The 25,147-nt window shown below is 41.2% G+C and overlaps 1 protein-coding gene across 3 annotated transcripts in view; it reads right to left on the minus strand.

Moving 5' to 3' along the window:
- Positions 1–229: 229 nt before the first annotated feature.
- znf148 (zinc finger protein 148) overlaps positions 230–25,147 on the minus strand; it is a 64,135-nt gene continuing 39,217 nt past the window's right edge. For all 3 annotated transcript variants that reach the window (XM_048534337.2, XM_048534335.2, XM_048534336.2), the window contains one exon: positions 230–6,059. In XM_048534337.2, coding sequence (XP_048390294.1) covers positions 4,458–6,059 — 1,602 coding nt within the window. In that variant the 3' untranslated portion in view covers positions 230–4,457. The remainder of the gene's footprint in view (positions 6,060–25,147) is intronic.

The following is a 25,147-nucleotide window of genomic DNA, read 5'->3' on the forward strand; positions in this document are numbered from 1 at the left end:
TCTTGATTTCTATTTAAAGGAAACATCATTCAGGAGAAAGATTTTCAAAAGTGATAAAAATGTCACAGATGTGGAGACAGATGAGAACAAGTGGATTTCAAACACATATTACATTAACAAATATTTCCTTGCATACAGAATTCTTCAAGATGTGGTGCATTCCCCATCCTCAAATGTCATCACTCTATCATTTTTTTAATGAAAAAAAGACCGACAATAACTTGTTTCTGAACATTTATTTATAACTATGCATTAAAAAGACTCTTAAAGACAAAAATGTGATACTTTCAATTTCTCTAATACACAGTTTAGAAAGTACTGTATATCATTTGATAACTGTTTAAAGCATATTGTAAGATTTTGCTTTATTACATATCTACACAATATTTGATCACACATTGCTAATCAACCTTGCTGTATCAGTATGTTCTACTGATAAATCCATTTCCCAAATATTTGCACACCAGAATTTAAACCCTGAATGTTAAGATACTGAAGTTAAATGAACAAGTTTTATGCGGGGCGAACAAAAGCCTGACAGATTTGCTGACACAAACACAAAATCTCCCGTTCAACTTGATTGTGGAGTAGTGAACAAATGAACAAGATAAAGTAAATATTTTTGTACATAGGCTGTGCCCAACAGAATTTGTAACAAATTTAACTTTTACAGTATACTACAAAATTGATCTCTCTAGTTAACACTTCTACATGAATAGAAAAGCAAGCTTACGTATAAAAATGACCAGTGTACTAAAAGAGACCAGAATAAAGTATCACTTGGCAAGTCCACCTCTGTATAAATGGCTAGCATATAACAAAGTCTATGCAACAGCTATTATAAATTTGATGCGGTTTTACCTATGTTAATGGTTATCCATTTTGCTGCTCTGTATAGATATGCAGTGTCAATCTCTCGCCACCATCACAGATGGGAAAGTAGCGGGCAGCTGTAGTCTGATTATATACATAAACTAAGCTTTAGACAAAATAGAGCTATAAATTTGGGTTGTACTTTTAGAATTTTCACTATACCAGAATACCAAAAAGAATTTCAATTTACCCTCTTCCATAATTTAATATTCCCTTCCATTTCACCCCCAACTTCAACAGAAAAATAAATTGTCTCAGTAATTCTACAGGAAGGGCACTTCCCTTAAACATTGTTTCAGTTTAACTGACTTTTGATCTTATGGTTACAAAAAATTACTTTGTCAGGTTTGCTCATTGTCCCCCTCCCCATCCAAAATCTGAACAATTCATGCTAAAATACTGGGTTATAAATGAAAACAAAATAATTTGCACATTAAAATGCTTTCAAAAATCCTGCACCGATACATATAACTTTTCATTCTCGGAATGCATTTGTTTCAATAAAAACAGCCATACAACTGAAGACTGAATGAAACCATATTTGTAATCAATGAAGAATCAATTCTACACTTAAAAAGTACCCAGGCCATGAACCAGTACAGATCACTATATCAACTGCTGTATACTCAACACATTGGAAGCTCTATTCAAAGATACTTAAATGGATATAATTATTTAAAAACTTGTGAATACTATAAAGCTGAAACAAGGTTTTGAATTGCAGTTTGAAAATCATTTTGCTGTACATTCTGTCACATGTTCTAAAGCATTTTGAAAGTGTAGGGATTTGAAAGTACGTTGTACATGTTACTAATTCTGTAATAAAGAGAGCAATGCATTTTTATTGCGTATGCTACAAGCTAGAATAAAAGCAGGGGAACTGATCAGACATGGTGATTTTAGACTCTTTTAGAGGGCAAAAATCACAAATGTGAAATTATTGAGACTTACTGCTTTTTCAGTTATCACCAATATAGGTAGAATTTAAAAATAACTTACTGTACTGATTTGAAACATCAGTGTTCAGTGCAAGATTAAGTTTGAGGGCAATAAAATATACACAGCACTTAAAACTGTGCTGGGTCACTGTACCTTAACTGTAGCAGTACAACATTTTATTATGACAATACTGCAGTTGCCTCATTTGTTTTTAAATAATAGTATTGGATACCCACATTGATGTAAATTGCAAGGTTGATTTCTTAAAAACATATAATTACAAAGTAAATGTGACTGCTTAATGTAGACCAGTTATAATTTATCCCAAAATCTCAACTGAGACATCCTTTACATTTGGTCCATTCAGTGAAAACCTACCACATGTAACTAGCTCAATTATAAAACAGGCTTTAAATCTGGGCTCTGCGAACTCAAAGACATAAAATAAAATTACCACAGATGCTGTAAATCTGAAATTTTAAAAAAAGTTAGAAACTCACATCCGATCTGACATTATGTGTAGAGAGAGAAGAGTTAGTATTTCATGTCTGATGAAAACTCAGAGACCTGAAATGTTACTCTCTACACAGATGCTGTCAGATCTGCTGTTTCCAGTACTTTCTATTTTTATTCCGAAAATTCTCATGGACCAGAGACAGCATTTCTCTTGGCCTTGCATGAAATGTGACAAGCACAGTGCAGTGTGGAGGATTCTGTGTTCCATATTTGTTTACTAACACACTAGAATTTCATATATCCACTGTAAAAGAGAAGAAGTGTTTTGCTTTGCTAATAGCAGAATATTTCTTTGGGAAGCTGACATTGCTGAAAGTTGGAAAAAAGATAATTGGGTTATCAATATTTGCTCGGTGGTTTCCCACAGACAGATTACAAAACTACCGTTTGGAAAAAATGATGATGTAGGTGGACAGCAGACACAGACATGAACTCTTCCGAAATGTATCACTACACATAACGCACCTATAATTACTGCATACACACAATGCTTTAGTCTCAATTAGACTCCACATGGGCATAAAGAATTTGTATTTTTATAGTACCACATTAGATATCGCAAAGCGCTGCATGTCCAATGTATTAACTTGAAGTGCATTCACTGTAGTTATATCAGACATTTATAAATTTGAAAAAGGCTATAACGGTATTCAAGAGTTCCTCTAGACATCATTTACCATAATTCCCTCTCCTTCCTCCCCTTGTCACCAGTAAATATCAGAATGTTTCAAACGCTACAAAGACGATATAAATATAAAAAATATAACATTTACATCTTTGGTTGAAACATTCTTAAACTAAGTCATGGAACTTGAGGGTTGCACTGATCAATAACATATCCAAACCATACAAACTGCAAAAATTTTGACCAATGCTGTCAATCTCAATTTGAAGAGGTTTTGCCCCAAAACCACTGAATAAATTGCCGACTCTAAACCAATATGCTGGCTGTAGTATTTCTCCAAATTAGAAGAAAACGTAATAATATGCAAGGAAGATTCCTAATCATCTGACTCAATTGTAGAAAATTTGTTACACAATATTTGTATCATGCAATTGAATAGGAAATTAAAATCTTCAATAGTTAATTCACTCGTTAAAACTTATCATGCCACAAGGTACAAAATCACATTTACAGAACATTTAATAAATCGGTAACATATTTTGTAAGATGACAGATAAGTTTTATATATAATTCTGAAACATTGCTGTGCAAAGGTATTTTACAGATAAGGGAGAGATATTGCAATATAAATTAACAGGTATATTTTCTACAAGGGAACATAAAATGGTTTTATACACTAAGCATACAAAAATAGGGATATAAACTATTTATTCTTAATAAGGCAGCCCAACATCTTGAAGAGTTGAAATCAGCATCTCATGTCTAGATAAGTTTTAAAGCACCCTTTGTGCTTAAAACAGTCCTCACTGACATAAATTCCCACTTTTCATTTCTAAAATAAATAAAATTTCTTTTTTAAATTCATGGTATAAATAGAATGTTCAGTGGATACCTGTGGAATACCATTTTACTCCCACTCGTCAATTCTGTGGGCTTCCTCACAGGAAAAGAAGATGCAAGTTAGATAAAAATTATGTTCCAATTTCTCTTTAAAGTATTCTTCGACGTATAAACAAACAAATTGGTTAGTTTTTGTTTATGAACTTAGTAAATCAGAGGTGAAAAAAGTGCATAAATTTAAAGAAAATCCAAATAAACCAATGTATTAGTTTGGTTACATCCTTCAAATAGAAGTGATGGATTTTTTCTTTCCCTTTAGAAAGTGCCAAAATACTTGGGGCATATCATAAGGTGAGGCAAAGCAATAGCATCAGTATTAAACAACAGTTACCCCTGCCACAAGACAATAACCTAGGGCATGCTATGCATGGCTGACATATAGAAAGAAAGTATGTTTTTAACAGTGTCACAGTGGAGCGCAATGGTGTTTTGACATATGAAAGGCCTAGTTTATGATGTTTCTGTAAAATTGTATTAAACTGAATCAAAACTGCCTCAACTACTGATTATTCAGCACCCCATCCTATACAGAGCAGCGCATAATACAAGAATTGTCATTTTGAAGTGCTAGCCTCAGTTACATTACAAAGATTACAGTTTCCTACTATCCAAAGGCCTGACTAGCTGCAGCATCTGGTGAAGCAGTCATTTGAGCTCTTCCTTCTGGCACACTAACCAAGGGAAATTCTGAAAACTCTGCACTACCCCCACGCACTCTCAAGTTTACTTGTCCATTGGCAGCACTGTATGGGGGAGGCACACCAGCCCTTACATTCTGGTACTGAGCTCTGAATGTCTGTTCAAATGTGCCTATTTGATAGGCCTGATGGACAGGCTGAGCTTCAACCTTCTTCTGAGATGTCATCTGATCCAAGAATTCTTGTGCTGAGACAGAACTATGATTTGTCTCCTCGCTTGAGAAAGAAAAGGAGTGCTGGGACTCGCCAACCATTAAGCCATAGTGAGACTTATCAGATGATGTTCGCAATGGTGAATTCATGCTTGACCTAAAACCACGTTGCATTGTCATTGAGGCCATGGAAGAAAACAATGGTTGACTTGCAAGGGTAGGACTGTCAGTTCCAAAAGTAAGGGTCTGACTGGGTAAATAGGCATCATTTTGACTTGTTCTTTCCAAAGCTTGCTGGAGAAACTTTGAATATTCATGAAGCATACTGGCTTTGTCTGAAGATGTTGACTGGGAACTTGCACTGGCTCTCTCAGTCTGGGCAACCTCAGCAACATCTGAAGTGTTTATTGACATGCTTGATGCCACCTCTGTATCAGCCACACTAAAAGTCATTTCATGCTGTCCATTTGCCTTATGAGTGTAATGGTCCAAAAGAGTCTGCAGTACCTCATCAGGAATTCCACTTTTGTCATGACTATTCTTTATTTCAACAGTTAATGACTGAGAGTCCAACATAGATGCTGCTGTGCTTTCATCAATGACACTAGCCACAGCAGCCTGGGTCACAGATGGCTGTGATGCTATCTGGCCTACATTCAGGGCATACTCTCTACTATTGTTATTTGCCGCTTGCAAATAGCGCTTCTTCTTTAGAAACTGCATTGCATCGTCATAATTGTTACTGCTATGCACAGGTTTACTAGGAACTTCCTGTAAGGAATCCACCTGATCAATGTCATGGTTTCCCTCAGAATCCAGCAGACCTGGTTTATCAATAAGTTCATACGTATATTTAGTAACTTTATTTTCTTCATATGTGGATAATGCAGACATTGACTGCCTTGGTTCCAGCTCTAGTTTCTGACTTCTTTTACTGCTGACTTTCTTAATGACCAACTTTGGTGGATGGATCTCTCCAGCTGTACTTTCTAAAGGGTCACCAGTGTTGGATGAATGTGGTATTTCAACAGAATATTCAGTCACCATATATTCATCCTTCACTTTTGAAGCAATGTTATACAGTGATGAGTAATCATTCTCAGTTTCATCTTTTTTCTGGTCTAATTTGTCTACAGTGCACTCCTTATCAGTAAGAGGAACAGAAGACCTGGATTTTTCTCCTACTTTTTGCTTCTTTTTCCGTGGTACTGGGTTATCTTTATGTTGCAAGGAAATACTTGGATGTTCCTCCGCTCCTCCCAATTCGTCCATCTTCAATGCACACTTCAGTTTTTTATCTCTATTTTCATGGCACATGCGTTTATGTTTTAATACACGATCAGTTCTGGAGAAATACTGAAATAATCACAATGTTAGAATCAAATCTATCGATTAACATTAAATTCTATAAATGCATAAAAAGGTATATTTTCTACGTTTCATTTTTTTCAGCGTCAGGCAACAACAGCTATAGAAAAACAAAGCTCACAAAAATTACTTGTATATAAAAACTGTCACAGATATACAATGATAACTAGTTTGATTGTGGATTGTTGCACATAAAATCAGTCATACTGTAGACAAAGAAGGACGACTAGGAAGAAATATCTACACCTGATATAAATTAGATAGCTTGGTTATGCCAAGATTGAACTAAAAGTATTGGTTTTAAAATATTTCCTGAAAGTAACATGTTATTTGTTACAATAAAATATTCAATGCAACAACCTGAGTGAGAAAGAAATTATGTTGAAGCACAAGGAAACATATTTACTGAGCTAAACGCTGAGATTACATATCTGCATTAGGCATCAAGTCAAAGCTATTCATCTTGTACTCAGCAGGACTGACATGCAAGAAATTCAACTTGGAAAGGGAACATCAATTCATGCAGCACGAGCAGGGGTGCTCAGTGGAGGAGCCATGGTTAGCACAAAGCAGCAGCAGGATCCGTGCTTAGATATTACAGAAGTCAGTGATGAACACAATCTGACAAATAAAGGTTCGTGCGTTTCTATAGAAAAAAAATAACATGCAACAAGCTTTCATAATATTGTACAATTGTAGCAGGTAAACTGGGATAGAAAAATTACCTCAGAAATCTGACTAAATTAGTATTTTGCAAACTGATATCAAACTACACAAATTCAGATAACTTTGAAATGAAAACATGCAATCACGGCCATCGAAGGGAACACGGTACAAATTGCCAACTGTGATTAAACAGGTTGTTGCTAGTCATAGTGGCAAATAAAGCAACACAAGTTACACTTTGATAGAGCTTAAGCAGGACAATTATTCATTAATCTATTCTGGCTACTGCTATAATTTGCAACAAAAGGCCTATCAATCATAATGTGCCTTTTGCGTCTTTGGAACTGAAGTACCATGGAACATAACTAGCAGCGCAGTTCCTGCAGAGCAATGTAAGGAGAGGGAGTAACAGATTTACATACAGGATTCCACAAACACCAACTGGAGACTAGACTAGATAATCTCATTATTTGTGTTGGTTATGGGTAGTTGTTGGGCAGGGACTGATTTTCTTTGCTCTTCTCCAAATTATATCAATCCGATTTTTTTTTGGGGGGGGGAAGAGTTGAGAGCGTAGGATAGCAAGGAAGAGTCCATTCAATGTTTCCTCAAAACATGACCATAAAACATGGCAGCTGAGCAGTATTTGAGCTCAGTGAGTCTGCTAACATTCACTGAAATTTATGGTTGATCTGAACATCGCTAATTCCACTTTCCTGACTTTTCTTCACAACTCTCAATTCCCTTACTGATTAAAATTCTGTTTATCACTGTCTTGAATATATTTAATGACCCAGCCGCATTAGCACTCTGTAAATTCACTACCCTCAGACAGAAAAGATTCCCCATCTTTATTTTAACTGCACGACCCCCATTACTCAGCTTATGCTCTCAGGTCTTAGTCTCTGCGACACAGGGAAACATCTCTCCATCTTTCCTGTCAAGTCTCTACAAATCTTACGTTTCAATAAAGACACCTTTCGTTCTTCTAAACTCCAATAAGTACAAGCACAGTCCACTCTACCTCTCCTCACGAGACAGATCCTCCATATCCAGAATGAACCACATGATACATCTCTGGGCTGTCTCCAATCTTTCTTTAGATAAGGAGATCAAAATTGTTCACAGTATTCCAGATATGGTCTGACTAGTGTGGAGCTGGAGGAACACAGCCAGCCAAGAAGCATCTGAGGAGCAGGAAAGTTGATATTTCGGGTCGGGGCCCTTCTTCAGAAATAGGGAGGGGGAAGGGAGCTCAGAAATAAATACAGAGGTGGTGGGGCTGGGCAAGGTCAGTGGGATGGTGATAGGTGAGTGCAGGTCGTGGGGGGGAGATTGGTCAGTGGGATAGGAGGGCCAGATAGGTGGGACAGAAGACAGACAGGTTGTGTTAGGTCAAACAAGGCAGGGGTGAGAGGGAGGGTTGGACATGGGATGAGGCCAGGGGTGGGGAGATTTTGAATCTGGTGAAATCCACGTTTAGGCCATTGGGCTGGAGGCTCCTGAGGCAGAATATAAAGGTGTTGCTCCTCCAGTTTGTGGGTTGCATCATTGTGACACTGGAGAGGGTCCAGGATGGACGTCATTCAGGGAGTGGGAGGGGGTGCGAGAGTTAAAATGGTTCATGGACAGGTGTTGTCATTCATCGCAAACAGAGTGCAGATGCTCTACACGATGGTCTCCAAGCCTCCGCTTGGTCTTGCTGATGTAGTGGAGGCCACGTCAAGAGCAGCAGACCAAGTTGACAGATGTACACATGAATCCCTGTCTAATGTGGAAGGTTTGTTCTGTGCCTTGAATGGATTTGAGTGTTTGGGTATCGAATACTTTTTCTACCGCCTCAGCACCTATTTCTTTAACCATGAGTCTAACCCATCCTCTACAGACCCTTTCTCCTGCCTCCAACATATCCCCACCTCCTGGACACCACCCCACGACCTCCTACCCTTCCTCGACCTCTTCGTCTCCAACTGCTGTCGCGAGATTGCCTCAACCACTCCAGCACTCTCCCCCACAGAACATGCAGCCCTCTGCTCCAACCCTAACCTCACCATCAAAACCGCCAATAACGGGGAGCACTGTAGCGAGATAGCGCCAAACTTTACATAGCCAAGGCCAACTTTCCGATACCTCTTCCTACCGCCCTCCTCAATCATTACCCCACCCCTGGCCACCAAAACATCATCTCCCAAACCATTCATAGCCTCATCATTTCAGGTGACATCCCATTCACAGCCTCCAACCTCACTGTTCCCCAATGCCGCACCACCTGTTTCTATCTCCTTCCCAAAATCCACAAAGCTGACTGTTCCATTGTCTCTGCTTGCTCCTGCCCCACCGAACTTATCTCCGCTTACCTTGACTGTGTTCTCTCTCCACGCACTGCCCCCCCCCCACCCCTCCACCTTCACCATAACTTTCTGTCTTCTATTAGATAGCCAATCCTCTATCCATCCCAATAACATACCATTCCTAAAACCATGGGGTCTCACTTATGAAGTTGCCTTTGGTGCAGTTGCTTCTTGCTTGCTTTTTGGAAATCCAAATACATTTATTGGTTCATCTGCACCTCCTCTATGACTTCCAATTCCCGGGCCCCCAATACCTCATCATCACTATGGACAATCCGTGTACACTTGTATCCCCCACGCGCATGGCCCAAAAAGCCTTCCCCTTCTTCCTCTCCCACAGGCCCAACGAGTCCCCCTCCAGCGACACCCTCATCCACTTATCTGAACTTATCCTTACCCTAAACAACTTCTCCTTTACCTGCTCCTACATCTTACAGACTAAGTGGGTGGCCATGGGCCCAAGCTATGCCTGCCTCTTCACTGGATATGGGGAACTGTCCCTTTTCTGTTACTACACTCGCACTATCCCCTACCTCTTCCTCCGCTACATGACAACTGTATTGGCGCTGCTTCGTACTCCCACGAGGAGCTTGAACAGTTCATCAACTTTACTAACACCTTTCACCCAAACCTCAAGTTCACCTGAACCATCTCTGATATCTCTCTCTCCTTTCTGAACCTCTATGTCTCCATCTCTGGTGACAGCCTCAAAGCCGACATCTATTTCAAGCCCACCGACTCCCACAGCTACTTAGACTAGATTATATTCCCTACAGTGTGGAAACAAGTCCACACCGCCTCTTGGAGTACCCCACCCAGACCCATCCCTCAATAACCCACACACCCCTGAACCCTACGGGCAATTTAGCATGGCCGATCCACCTAGCCTGCACATCTTTGGACTGTGGGAGGAAACTGGAGCACCTGGAGGAAACCCACGCAGACACAGGGAGAATGTGCAAACTCCGCACAGACAGTCGCCCGAGGGTGGAATCGAACCCAGGTCGCTGGCACTGCGAGGGTGCAGTGCTAAACACTGAGCCGCCATGTGGCCCTAACTACACCTCCTCTGACCCACCATCCTGTGATGAATGCGATCCCATAATCCCGAACCCTCCACCATTGCTGCATTTGCTCCCAAGACGAGGCGTTCCACTCCCGCACATCCCAGATATCCTTCTATTTCAATGACGGCAACTTAGCCCCTCCAGTGATCGAAAATGCCCTCAACCGCATTTCTTACATTTCCTACCCCTCTGCCCTCACATCCCCTGCCCTCAAGTAAAATATAGTCAGCATTCCCTTGTCCTCAAATATCACCTCACAAACTCCATATCCACTTTATCATCCTCCGCCACTTCTACCACCTACAATCCAATCCCACAACCAAAGATACATCTCCCTCCCCAGCTCTATCTGCTGTTCATAGGAACCATTCTCTCTGCAAATCCCTCGTGTGCTCCACAGTCCCCACTAACCCAAAAGAACTGTTACACCTGCCCTTACACCAACACCGCACACCACGCCCCCCCAACCCGTCTCTGCCCCCAACCCCACCACCCTCACCTCCATTCAAGGCACAAAACAAACCTTCCACATTAGACAGGGTTTCACCTGCATATCCGTCAATGTGGTCTACTGCATCCACTGCTCCCGACGTGGCCTCCTCCGCATCGGTGAGATCAAGCAGAGGCTCGGAGGCCATTTTGTAGAGCATCTGCGTATTTCCAGTCACAAACCATTTTAACTCTCCCTCTCACTGTGTGGGTGACGTATCCATCCTGGGCCTCCTCCAGTCTCACAATGATGCCACCTGCAAACTACAGGAGCAGCCTCTCATATTCCACCTTGGAAACCTACAGCCCAAAAGCCTAAATGTCGATTTTACCAATTTCAAAATCTCCCACCCCCAGCCTCATCACAGGACCGACCTGCCCCCTCATTTCGGCCTCCTTGACCTGACACAACCTGTCTAATTTCTCGCCCATCTATCCACGCCTCCCGCCTCACTGACCAATCCCCAACACTGCCTACTGGCACTCACACATCACCATCCCACCTACCTTCCCCAGCCCCACCCCTCCTCTCTTTATTTATTTCTGAACTCCCTTTCCCTTTCCGACTTGAAATGTCAACTTTCCTGCTCCACTGATGCTGCCTGGCCTGCTGTGTTCCTCCAGCTCCGTACTGTGTTATCTTTGACACCAGCATCTACAGTTCTTATTATCTCTGAGTCAACTGCCTAGTGCCCAGTATAGTTTTAGTGAGACCTCTCTATTTTATACTTCATGCCCTTTGGAAAGAAGGCTAGATTTTCATTTGCCTTCGCATCACTTGCTGAATTTAGACGTTGTATTTCATGCATGAGAACTCCTGCATCTCTGTGCTTTCCCATTTAAATGTTAAGATCTTCTATTCTTCCTGCCAAACTCATCGCCACATTTTCCCACATTAGATTCAATCTGACAGGTTTCTTGCCCACTCAAGCTATGTTACACTGCACACTGTGTTATCCACACATTTGCCTTCTCACCATTTTTGAGTCTTCTATTAACTTGGTGATAGTACATAAATAACTGTGACACCAGCACTGATCCCTGTGATATTCCATTAGTTACACATTATAATTTTTCAGGATGGTACCTTCATCATAACTTCCTGTCTTCTATTAGATAGCCAATCCGCTATCCATTCCAATAGCATACCATTTGCAAAACCACAGAATCTCATATATGAAGTTGTCTTTGGTGCAGTAGCTTCTTGCTTGCTTTTTGGAAATCCAAATACATTACATCTATTAGTTCCCCTTTATCTATCCTACTTATACTTACTAAAGTTTAGAACTCTTATAAATTTGTCAAGCATAATTGATCCTTCACACCAAAAGGACAGCATTTTTAACAGTGAACACTGTCTCAGTACTTCACTACAGTGCTCTAGCATCTAGTGTAAGGTCTGAACTCACAACCTCTAAAACTATGCCCAATCCTTGGACAGAAATGTAGTCAGGCCAATGGCAAATTTTAGCAAATCAATAACCAAATATTCAAGACCAATATCATGAAGACTTAGGTGCAGGAAACAGAGAACTATTATATTCTGCATTTATACTGCCATTCCTCTAAACTATTTTTTCCTTTATTCATTTACGGAATGACGACATCACTGACCGCATTTATTGCCCATCCCTAACTGCCCAGAGGGCAGTTGAGAGTCAACAACATTACTGTGGGTCGAGTGTCACATGTAGGCCAGACCAGGTAAGGATGGCAGTTTCCTTCCCTAAAGGACATTAGTCAACCAGATGGGTTTTTCCAACAATCGACAACAGATTCATGCTTATCATTAGATTCTTAATTCCAGATATTTTATTGGATTCAAAATCCACCACTTGCTGTGGCAGGATTTGAACCTGGATCCCCATAATGTTAACTGGTCTGTAGATTATCAGTCCAGTGATAATACCACTGGGCCACTGCCTCCCCCTCAGAGGACATTGGTCTGACTCCATTTCTCTCCTCTCCATGAGATGTTGCCTGACCTGCTAAATATTTCCAGCAGTTTCTGTTCACATTTTTGATTTGTAGCATCTGCTGTATTTTGCTTTTGTCACCCAATATGTTCTTGGGAGAGAACTCGGTTAGATTTCAGTTAGAAAATCACATCTCCTCATATGATGGGAAATAGTGAGGCTTTGTTAAGGGTGTTGAGCTAGTCTTCAAGATGAATGTCTGGTTGAAAACTCCTTCATTACAAATCCAGGTAAAGGGCCTGGGTCCCTATATTTTAAGAGAAGATAATGTATGTGTGCATCATTTATTTCAACTGACTAGACCAGGGTACACTGGAGATCACGCTTACAAGTTATGCAGGGTTAAAGATTAAAATGGATATTAAGTGGACCATTTCTCCCCCGCAAAGGATAATGGACCTACGGAACTAGCTGACAGCTGATATGATGAATAATATTTGCTGTATTTGGTCCAATCAAGAGTTGGACCTTGCTCCGGCTAGACAAGGTAGGCATTGTCAAATGTAAATCAGGATCAATGTTAACTCCTCAAAAGTTTTAATCATTTACGTGGCTAGGGGAGGAATTTATACTTCTCCCTATTCCTTATGGCCTGGATTTGTGATGCTTTTCCAGGTGATTCCGAGGAAACTGGATTGATCTCAGTTAATTCACTAATACTTACAACACATGAGGAGACCAGACAATCTGTGATGGTCAACAAAGATCCAACTACACTAATCACAAATTCTATTTTGCAACTTTCAGCCCATAGCCCTGGAGCCCATGGCAACCTAAGTGAACACTTTAAATGTTGCAAATTTTTTTACATTCAACCATCCTTTCAGGCAGAGCATTCCAGACTCTCACCACCCTCTGGGTAAGAAGATTTCTCCCCCACCCTCATCTTTACCTTCTACCTCTTAGCTCAAATCTATGCCCCCAAATACTGACCCCTTAATGAACGCCAATATGCTTTCCTATCCATCCCATTCATATGCCTCAACACGACTAAACCTCTATCAAGACCTGTCTTGCTGCTCCAAGGAAAACAAAAGCCGCCTATATAATGAAATGTGAGGCTGGATGAACACAGCAGGCCAAGCAGCATGTCAGGAGCACAAAAGCTGACGTTTTGGGCCTAGACCCTTCATCCTCTGATGAAGGGTCTAGGCCCGAAACGTCAGCTTTTGTGCTCCTGAGATGCTGCTGGGCCTGCTGTGTTCATCCAGCCTCACATTTCATTATCTTGGATTTTCCAGCATCTGCAGTTCCCATTATCACTTATCTCCGCCTATATAATCTTTCCTCATTTTCTCAGATCCTCCTGCCCAGACATCATCCCAGTAAATCTGTTCTTAACACTCTCTAGTGCAATCACATTCTTCCTGTAACATAGAGATGCCTTCTTAACCACCTTATTTGGCTGCATTGCTACCTTCAGGGACCTATGGATTTAAACATGGGAATGCCTAATGGACCAAACCTCTGCATGAATCATCAGAATGATTACATTTTTTTTTCCCCTGTCTGTCATATACATACATTGACAATTGAGAGGGAACATGGAAATTAAAGGTCACAAAGAACTGGTGAAACAATTCTGCAGAAAACTGCAGAAAATTGGAATACCACCAAATCCTGATAATAGACAATTCAGAACGAGTGAAGGGAAGATCTAAGCTATCAGTCCACAATCTTTCAAACTACACTTTGAGGACAGCAACAGTTCAAAAAAAGCAGCTCACAACCAGCTTCTCAAGGGCAATTAAGGATGGGCAACAAAAACTGGCCTTGACAGACGAAAATACATCTTTTTGAAGTAACGATGGAAGTTAGAAAAAAGGAATGACGTGATGTGCTTCCCAAACATCTTCCCAATCTGATCCCATTTTAATACAGATCTATGCAACTTTAGAGTAAAATGCACACACGCACATATGCACGCGTGCACACACACGGGTGGTACTGCTGGAAACTGACAGGTTTGCCTTCAAAAAGATTAAAAATGCCCCCTTCTAAAAGCTGATTGCAGCAGCAATCTGGCCTTTGAGCAGCCAATTATGCCACACTCACTGTCAGAAAAAAAATTACATTGGCCTCATGGTGGGCAAACTCAGTCCAAGTTCCATGCTGCAATTGTTTCCACAGAGCTCAAATTCCCAAACTCTAACTGCAACCCCACTAGGTATCACAACAGGGTGTTTGGGAACCCCTTGTTTTGTGAAGTTTACATTAACTTGAATTTGCTCAATTCAAATGATCTGACAATTACAGCAGCAAATTCTTTCTGTGCTTATTTCACATTAATTTGAAATGCTTAATTCAAATTGTTGGATGCTTTGCACTTTATAAACAGACTCTGAAAGATTAATGACACATGATTTCTCAAAATGCATTTGTCAAAATGCTACATAGGCAGCTTGTTACTAAAGTTAAAACACAAATTAAAGGAACCTGGTAGATTGGACCAAAGGATAGAAAACAAGAACTGCAGTTAATGGAGGAACAATGATCCTAAAGTTGACTCCTCAAGACACTAATGTTCTGTAGAAAAGTCACAATGTACTCAAAACACTAACAGTTTTGCTCTTTCAAATGCTGCCAAACCTGCTTTTATAGCAATGTTCACATTCTTCCACCTCAAGAAAACCTTCAAAACCACTATATTTAATTACCCTTACATATGCCTAATGTCATAGTTCATCTGCAAGTATAGCTTTTTAATTTTGGAAACTGAATTTTGAATGTAGGGTCAGTAGCAGCAAACCTCTGGTAAACTGTAGACAGTGGAAAAATAACATCGATCAAAATAAATACAATTCAAAACTGGACTGTATTTACTGGACAGAGTTTCAGTGAAAGGCTGAACCCTGGTAGTTGGTCTTACGTAGCCAAAGAGTAGGAGATTTGACACCTATCATTACTCCAGTAAGAGTCAAGTTATTCATCTGGTTTTGCAGAATTACGGAAAGCTCTTATAGTTGTACCTCTTTGGACATCGAGGGATAAACATCAATATAGGATTTAGGACCAGAAGCAGGCCATTCAGTCCTTCCAACTAGTGCTATCACCCAATAAGGATACAACTGACATAGCTACGGTCGCAACTTTTCTTTCTGTCTGTAACCCATGAATCACTGGTCTTTCCAAAATGTAATCCTGCCTGAAAACAACTTTAAAGACTCAACCTCCAGTGTTTCTATGGAAAAAAAATTCCAGACTCTGGGTGGAACGATTTACCCTAATCATCTTAAAAGCAAGGACTCTAATTCTTACATTGTATCATCGAGTTCTTGTCTCTCCTATAAAGGGGAAATGTCCTCTCCAAATCCATCCTGTTAAGTCCCTCAAAATCCTATGTGACAATAAAATCACCTCTCATTCAACGGGTAAAGGCAGGAATAGTTCCCCTTTGTTTTAAATAGATTAACACTTTATCCCAGGAATGAGTCAAGTGAAACTTCTTTGAACTGCTGCCAAAACAATTATAGTACTTTGCTACTAAGGAGACCAAAACCCACACAGTATTCCAGATGTGGTTTCATCAAGGCCATTTGTGGAACTCACCACCCCAGGCAGCAGAGGAGGCAGAAGTAATCAATAGATTCAAGAAAGAAATAGATATGTTTATGATGAAAAGTGGGATAAAGGACTACGGGGAGCAGGCAGAAAAGTTGAGTTGAGACCAGGATAAGCTCAGCCTTGATCATTTTGAAAGGTGGAATGGGCTCAAAGGGCTGAATTGCTTAATCCACTTCTAATTCTTATGTTCCTACCTACGGGGGCAGCAAAATTTCTTACTCCTCTTTTCCATACCTTTGCTATCAAATTTAACATTCAAATTGCCTTTTCGTCGCTTGTTGTACCTGCAAATGAATATTTTGTGATTCTTGTACTAGGCACCTCAAGAGTTCTGCAAATTCTCTCTATTTAATAGGACACTGCTTTTCTATTCATCCTGCCAAAATAGGCAAGTTCACATGTTTCCACTTTATATTCCATCTGCTAAATTCTAGCCAGCCACTTAACCTAGCTATATTCCTTTGCAGACTCTCTACTTCCTGTCAAAACTTACTTGACCTGTCTTGGCGTCACAGAGTTGTACAGAACAGAAACAGTCTCTTCAGCCCAATTTATCCACGCCAAACAGACATCCCAATCTGACCTAGTCCCATTTGCCAGCATTTGGTCCATATCTCTTTAAACCTATCCTATTCATATACCTATCCTGATGCCTGTTAAAATGTTGTCATTGTACCCACCTCCACCACTTCCTCTGGTAGCTCATTCCATACACACACCATCCTCTGCATGAAAACGTTGTCCCTTGGGTGCCTTTTGAACCTTTCCGCTTTCACTTTAAACTGCTTTGGATTTCTCTACCGCAGAACAAAAAAAACTTGTCTATGTACCCTCATGATTTTATACACCTCTGTAACATCACCTGTCAGTCCCTGATGCTCCACAAAAAATAGCCCCAGAGTATTCAGCGTCTCCCCATAGCTCAAACTCTCCAACTCCAGCAACATCCTTGTAAATCTTTTCTGAATCCTTTCAGCAACAACAAATTGAACCACATATAATCCATTTGCACATCCAAGTCATTGATATACACTGTAAGTAGTTGAGGCTCCAGTACTGATCGCCGTGAAACCCCACTAGTTAAGCATGCCGACCTGTAAAAGATCCATTCAGCCTTACTCTCTGTTTCTTGTTAGTTAACCAGTGTTACTGCTTATACCGTGAACTCTTATTTTATGAAGTGACCTTTTTTGTGGCACATTATCCAGTGCCTTTTAGAAATTCAGGCACACCACATGCACAAGTTCCCTTTTATCCACCACATTTCTCACTTCTGAAAATAATTCTATAAATTTGTAAAAAGTTAGTTGAGAAGAAGTTAGCTAGAAATGTAAAAGCAGATAGTAAAAGTTTACACAGATACTTGAACAGAAAAAAGGAGTACAGCACGCGCTGACCCTATAGAGAGGGAGAGGGAGAGAGAGAGAGAGAGAGAGAGAGAGAGAGAGAGAGAGAGAGAGAGAGAGAGACGGGAAAGTTAGCACCAGATCATGAGGATGGTGGGTGGATGGATGGAACAAATACTTTGCTCCTATCTTCAATAGAGAAAATGTAAAAAGCACTTCAGTATAGCTGTAAATCAGGTGGTGCAAGGGAGAATCATAGAATCCCCAGAGTGTGGAAGCAAGCCATTCGACATTTCCCATGGCTAATCTACCTAGCCTGCACATCCCTGGACATTATGAGCAATTTAACGTGGCCAATCCACCTAACCTGCACATCTCTGGACTGTGTGAGGAAACTGGAGCACCTGGAGAAATCTATGCAGACACAGGGAGAATGTGCAAACTCCACACAGGCAGTCACCTGAGAATGGAATCAAACCCAGTTCCTGGCATTGTGAGGCACCAGTGCTAACCACTGAGCCACCATGCCATCTCTTGATGATGATCATAGAAACATAGAACACAGGTGCATGAGTAGGCCATTCCATATCATCATGGCTGATTATGCAATTTCAGTATCCCATTTCTGCTTTCCCTCCATACTCCTTGATCCCTTTAGCTGCAAGGGCTAAATCCAGCTCCTTCTTGAACATATCTAACAAAGTCGCCCAACAGTTTTCTGAGATACAGATTTCCACACGTTCGCAACTCAGTCTAGAAATCATTTCTCATCTCGGTCCTGAATGTTATGAGCCTTTACCCTTAAGGCTGTGACTCCTACTTCTGGATTTCATCAACATCAGGAACATTCTTCCCACATGTTGACTGTCCAGTCCCATCAGGATTTTATGTTTCTCTGAAATCCTTCCTCATTCTTCTAAATTCCAGCAAGTTCAAGCCCAGTCGATCTAGTCTTTCTCCATGTGTCAGTCCTGCCATCCCAGGAATCAGTCTGGTGAACCTTTGCTCGACTCCCTCAATAGCAACAATGTTCTTCCTCAGACTATCATCATAGAATCGTAGAATCCCTACAGTGTGAAAGCAGGCCCTTTGGCCCAACATGTCCACACTGAAACTGAGAGCATCCCACCCGAACCCATTCCCCTAATCTACGCATCCCTGAATGGTATGGGCAATTTAGCAAGGCCAATCCACCTAGCCTGCACATCTTTGGATAGTGGGAGGAAACTGGCGCACCAGGAGGAAACCCACACGGGGAGTATGTGCAAATTCCACACAGACAGTTGCCTGAGGGTGGAATCGAACCTTACTAGGTCCCTGGTGCTGTGAGGCTGCAGTGCTAACCACTGAACCACCGTGCACCGAGCACCACTATCAGACCAAAGTGCACACAATACTCAAGGTATGATCTCACCAAGACCCTATATAACTGCAGCAAGACATCCCTACTCCTATACTTAAATTCTCATTTCCAGATAAGAGAGAAAATTGGCAAAATTACAATTCTCAGGAAAGCAATGCTGAGCAAATTGATGGAGCTCTGAGTCCTGATGGACTTCATCCTAGGATCTTAAAAAGTGTTGGTAATGAAATAGTAAATGCGTTGCTGTTAAATTTCTAAAATTCGCTAGATTCTGAGAAAGTTCCATGACTTGAAAGCAGCAAATATAATTGCTCTTTTTGAACAAGGGGTGAGGGAGAAAACAAGAAACTATAAGCCAGTTAACGTGACATCTGTCATGGCGAGGGCATTAGGAGTGATCATTAAAGAGTTATAGCTGGGTACTCAGTAAAACTGAATTCTATCAGGAAGAACCAACATGGTTTTTAATGGGGAAGTATCATGGACTTCTTTGAAGGAGTAACATGCACTGCGGACAGAGGGAAGTCTGCAGACATAATGTGCTTAGATTTTCACAAGGCATTCAACAAGGTGCCATGTGAAAGCTTATTGCGCAAAATAGGAGCTCATGGTGTTCTGGCAACATGTTAGAACATAGAATATAGAACACTACAGCACAGTACAGGCCCTTCGGCCCTCGATGTTGTGCTGACCTGTCATACCGATCTCAAGCCCATCTAACCTACACTATTCCATGTACGTCCATATGCTTATCCAATGACGACTTAAATGTACCTAAAGTTGGCGAATCTACTACCGTTGCAGGCAAAGCGTTCTATTCCCTTACTACTCTCTGAGTAAAGAAACTACCTCTGACATCTGTCCGAAATCTTTCACCCCCCAATTTAAAGCTATGCCCCCTCATGCTCACCGTCACCATCCTAGGAAAAAGGCTCTCCCTATCCACCCTATCTAACCCTCTGATTATTTTATATGTTTCAATTAAGTCACCTCTCAACCTTCTTCTCTCTAATGAAAACAGCCTCAAGTCCCTCAGCCTTTCCTCGTAAGACCTTCCCTCCATAGCAGGCAACATCCTCGTAAATCTCTTCTGCACCCTTTCCAAAGCTTCCACATCCTTCTTATAATGTGATGACCAGAACTGTACACAATACTCCAAGTGCGGCCGCACCAAAGTTTTGTACAGCTGCAGCATAACTTCTTGGTTCCGGAACTCGATCCCTCTATTTATAAAAGCTAAAACACATGTTAGCACGGACTGAGGGCTGGCTGGCCAGCACAAATCTGACAGCAAGCATAAAGTGTTTTTTTTCTGATTGGCAGAATGTGACAAGTGGAATCCTGAATGGGTTTGTACTGGGCCTCAGTTTTTTATGATTTATATCATCAACTGAGAGGAGGGGAACAAATTCATGGGAGCTGAATTTGCAAATGAGTTCAAGATAGTAGGAAAGTACGTTGTGAAGTAGGCGTAAAGATGTTGAATTCATAGAAAGGTAAGTTACCTGGTTGGGGCAAAGAACTGGCAAATGGCTGTATAATGAGGTAAAATTTGAAGTTGCTCACTTTGGCAGTAAGAAGAAAAATGCAACTTATTTCTTAAATGGAGAACAACCGCAGAACTCCAAGGGATGTAGGCAAGACTACAAAAGGTTAAAATTGTATCAGAGATAAAGGGAACTGCAGATGCTGGAGAATCCAAGATAATAAAGTGTAGAGCTGGATGAACACAGCAGGCCAAGCAGCATCTTAGGAGCACAAAAGCTGACGTTTCGGGTCTAGACCCTTCATCAGAGAGGGGGATGGGGAGAGGGAACTGGAATAAATAGGGAGAGGGGGGGAGGCGGACCAAAGATGGAGAGAAAAGAAGATAGGTGGAGAGGAGAGTATAGGTGGGGAGGGAGGGAGGGAGGGGATAGGTCTGTTCAGGGAAGAAGGACAGGTCAAGGAGGTGGGATGAGATTAGTAGGTAGGAAATGGAGGTGCAGCTTGGGTGGGAGGAAGGGATGGGTGAGAGGAAGAACAGGTTAGGGAGGCAGAGACAGGCTGGGCTGGTTTTGGGATGCAGTGGGAGGAGGGGTTGAGCTGGGCTGGTTGTTTGATGCAGTGGGGGGAGGGGACGAACTGGGCTGGTTTTGGGAAGCGGTGGGGGAAGGGGAGATTTTGAAGCTGGTGAAGTCCACATTGATACCATTGGGCTGCAGGGTTCCCAAGTGGAACATGAGTTGCTGTTCCTGCAACCTTCGGGTGGTATCATTGTGGCATCGCAGGAGGCCCATGATGGACATGTCATCTAAAGAATGGGAGGGGGGAGTTGAAATGGTTCGCGACTGGGAGGTGCAGTTGTTTATTGCAAACCAAGCGGACGTGTTCTGCAAAGCGGTCCCCAAGCCTCCGCTTGGTTTCCCCAATGTAGAGGAAGCCACACCGGGTACAATGGATACAGTAAAACACATTGGCAGATACGCAGGTGAACCTCTGCTTAATATGGAAAGTAATCTTGGGGCCTGGGATAGGGGTGAGGGAGGAGGTGTGGGGGCAAGTGTAGCACTTCTTGCGATTGCAGGGGAAGGTGCCGGGTGTGGTGGGGTTGGAGGGCAGTGTGGAGCAAACAAGGGAGTCACGGAGAGAGTGGTCTCTCCGGAAAGCAGACAAGGGTGGGGATGGAAAAATGTCTTGGGTGGTGGGGTCGGATTGTAGAAGGCGGAAGTGTGGGAGGATGATGCGTTGTATCCGGAGGTTGGTGAGGTGGTGTGTGAGAACGAAGGGGATCCTCTTAGGGCGGTTGTGGCGGGGGCGGGGTCTGAGGGATGTTTTGCGGGAAATGCGGGAGATGCGGTCAAGGGCATTCTCGACCACTGTGGGGGGAAGTTGCGGTCCTTGAAGAACTTGGACATCTGGGATGTGCGGGAGTGGAATGCCTCATCGTGGGAGCAGATGTGGTGGAGGCGGAGGAATTGGGAATAGGGAAGGTTAGATGTGTTTAAGACTACTAATGGAACGTTACCCTTTATGGAAGGAATCAATCATAAAAGTAGGAATGCTATCCTTCAGTTATACAGGGCATTGACAAGACCGAATCTCGAATGCTGTGTACAATTTTGGCTTCTTTATTTAAAGAAGTGTGTAAATAACGGGAGATCGATCAGAGATTTATTAGATTGAAATCTCGAATGAGAAGTCTTAAGCAATGGCTAGAAGATGGTGCTCGTTTCCACCAGAGTATAAAAGAATGAGGAGTGACCTCATTATTTAAGATCTTGAATGGTCTGACAAGTTGGACATGGAAAGACATTCGTGTTGTCAACGAATCCAGAACAACAGGGGCACAGTTTCAAAATTAGAAGGCACTGCATTACTGCAGCAAGACATCCCTGCTCCTACACTCAAATCCTCATTTCCTCATGAGCGGATAGCAATGAGAACTTTATAAATTTGAAACCCTCTGCCTCAGAAGGCAGATGTGGAGTCATTCAACATCTTTAAGACAGAGGTAGATGGATTTTGGTTCAGTGAAGAAATTGAGGGTTATAAGGGGTGGATGGGAATGTGGAATTCAAAACATAAACAAAATGGTGATGATCTTTTTGAAGAATGCTCCTTATTCTCATATCTTTATAGTTAAAGATTATTTCCCTCTCACAATGTCTCTGCCCGATCGATGATTTTCTAAGCAAACCCTCATCTGAATCATTGATATAAACTGTAAAAGCTTCAGGATCCAGCATAGGTGCTTGACAGACTCCACTTATCATATCCTATCAGACAAAGACCCAATAGTGCATAGTCGATTTCTTTCCAGCCAGCCAGTTTTCTATCTATGGTCATGTTACCCCTACATCATGAGCTTTTATTTTCAGCTATTTCACTCAATGTGGACATTATCAAATGCTACTGGACATTATGCATAGCACATGTTACTCCTTCAAAGAACTCCAAAATCGGTTAAACATGATTTTCCGTTCCACAGAATCATGCTGACTCCTCCCTATTATCTTGACTTTTTTCCTAAGTGATTCTAACATCTTCCCCATCACAAGTCAACTTGGAATGTAGAGAAACAACTCAATTTATCTCTGAGCTGTGCTCGGCCAGGGTCCTGATGAATTGAATAACAATGGTTGTAGAGAAATCTTTAAATTAATTTAAATGGGTGAGAGTTTCAGGCAGAAGAAATGTAGTCTGGCAAAACCACAAGATATGACAACATTACAGGGCAACTATCTGGATAACGATATCCAGAGTGAGATAGGAAGGGACATAGTGTACAAACATTAAAAAAATTAGCATTTAGGGTCAAAGTGAAAAAAAGGGAAAAGTCACTGCTGTGTTCATCCAGCTTCACACTTTGTTATCTTGGATTCTCCAGTATCTGCAGTTCCCATTATCTCTAGTCAAAATTAGCATTGTTCTGCATTTGGTTGCATGTAGTATTCAGACCAAAATAAATTAATTATTGGCATAAATACAGGTTAATCGATATAATCTTAAAGCCATTACAGAGATATGGTTACAAGGAGTTCAAAGCTGGAAACTAAATACACAGGGGTTTGTGACTTTTTGAAAGGACAGGCAGGAAGAAAATGTGGTGGAGTAGCATTGTTTGCACTGAATGGAATAAGTATGACAGAATGGCATAATCTTGAAGCAGAAGATGTAGAATTCACGAGGGTGAACGTAAGAAATTAAAAGGGGAAGACGTCACGGGCAAGAGTAGTCTATAAGCCCCCTAAAAATAGAATAAATCAGGAGACAATGATGGCATGTAAAAACTGCAGTATGGGTGACTTTAATTTTCACGTAGATTGGGACAGTCAGACTGGCAGAGGTAATCTCAAGGAATAATTCAGAACATGTCAGGACAATTTCCTAGAACATGCGGTGGATCCAACCAGGGATCAGGCTATTTTACATGTGGCAGTGTGCAATGAAACACGTTTAATGAATTATTAAGTTCCACAGTAAAATATACCCTTGGAAACAGTGGCCACAACATGGCAGAATTTAGCATTCAGTTCCAGAGGTACGAACCTGAATCAGAAACAACTTGGCTAAACTTAAGTAACAGCAGAGCTAACTGGAGTGGATCAGAAAAGGGGTTTAGCAGCAAGACTGTTAAGTAAAATGGCAAAGATTATGGAACATTTGTGGCTCACAGCAAAGTGATACCTGGCAGTAAATTCTGGAGAGCTTTTGAGTTGATGCCAAGTAAATGAACCTTAAGGATTTTCTATGATAAAAGAACTATTGAGGGAGATAGAAAGTAGACTACTTGCAAGCACAAGATTTTGTAAATTATCGTGTTAAGATAATAATACATATTTCACTTCTTTTTTAAATGCAATAATGGGAAACTTTGCATCGTAGGTCTGTTACTTTTCGGCTGTTGTTCAGATTTCTTCTTTCAATGTTAAGAATCCCTAACCAGATGGCAATACTATGTTTTAAAGCTTAAATCGTCCATTAAATATTTTAGGGCAATAAAAGAACCTGCAAGTGGAAGATAAACTGATGAAAGCTTGTTAAAGTTCGCAGAATCCAACATTTTAAAAAGGAATTGGAGAGAAAAGGAAATGGATGATGTTAAAGTAAATAAAAATTGGTTAAGCCCCTGTCATAAAGCATTTTAGGCACATTGTTTTGGAAAATATGTCAATACTTTGGGCAAGGGAGAGAGATTCAGACAGATTTACCAAGGGTGAAAAGCTTAACTAATGACGAGCAAACACAAAGGCGAGATCCTTACAGTATGAAAGTGATTGATGTTACAAAAGAAACACAAGAAAGGCATTCAAATTTTCAGGGACAAGTCAAGTAATCTGGCTTCAAGTGAAAATTGTAAATGGGAAGACAGATTTAAGAAGAGCCCTAGCATTTTGGAGCAAGACTAGAAGAATTGCGATTTTTCAAATGCAGACAGTCGTTTGGTCATAAAAATCCATAATGGCCACAACTTAAAAGCTGCCACACAAGAAACACAGAATGCCAGACAAGCTCAGCAGATCTGGCAATATTTGTGGAGAAAGAAAATAAGATGTTTTGAGTCCAGTATGACTCTTTTACAGAACTGAAAATGAACATGAGTTATACTGGACTTAAAGGTTAACTCTATTTCTTTTTTCACAGACTGTCAGTCTTGCTAGGTTTCTCAAACATTCTCTATGTTTGTTTCAGACTTCCAGCATCTGGAGCAATTTGCCTTTATTATTACGGAAGCTGACACTTTGACTCAACTGGATAGGGGTTCTGAGGAA

The sequence above is a fragment of the Stegostoma tigrinum genome, chromosome 7, assembly GCF_030684315.1.
Source record: "Stegostoma tigrinum isolate sSteTig4 chromosome 7, sSteTig4.hap1, whole genome shotgun sequence".
NCBI lineage: Eukaryota > Metazoa > Chordata > Chondrichthyes > Orectolobiformes > Stegostomatidae > Stegostoma > Stegostoma tigrinum.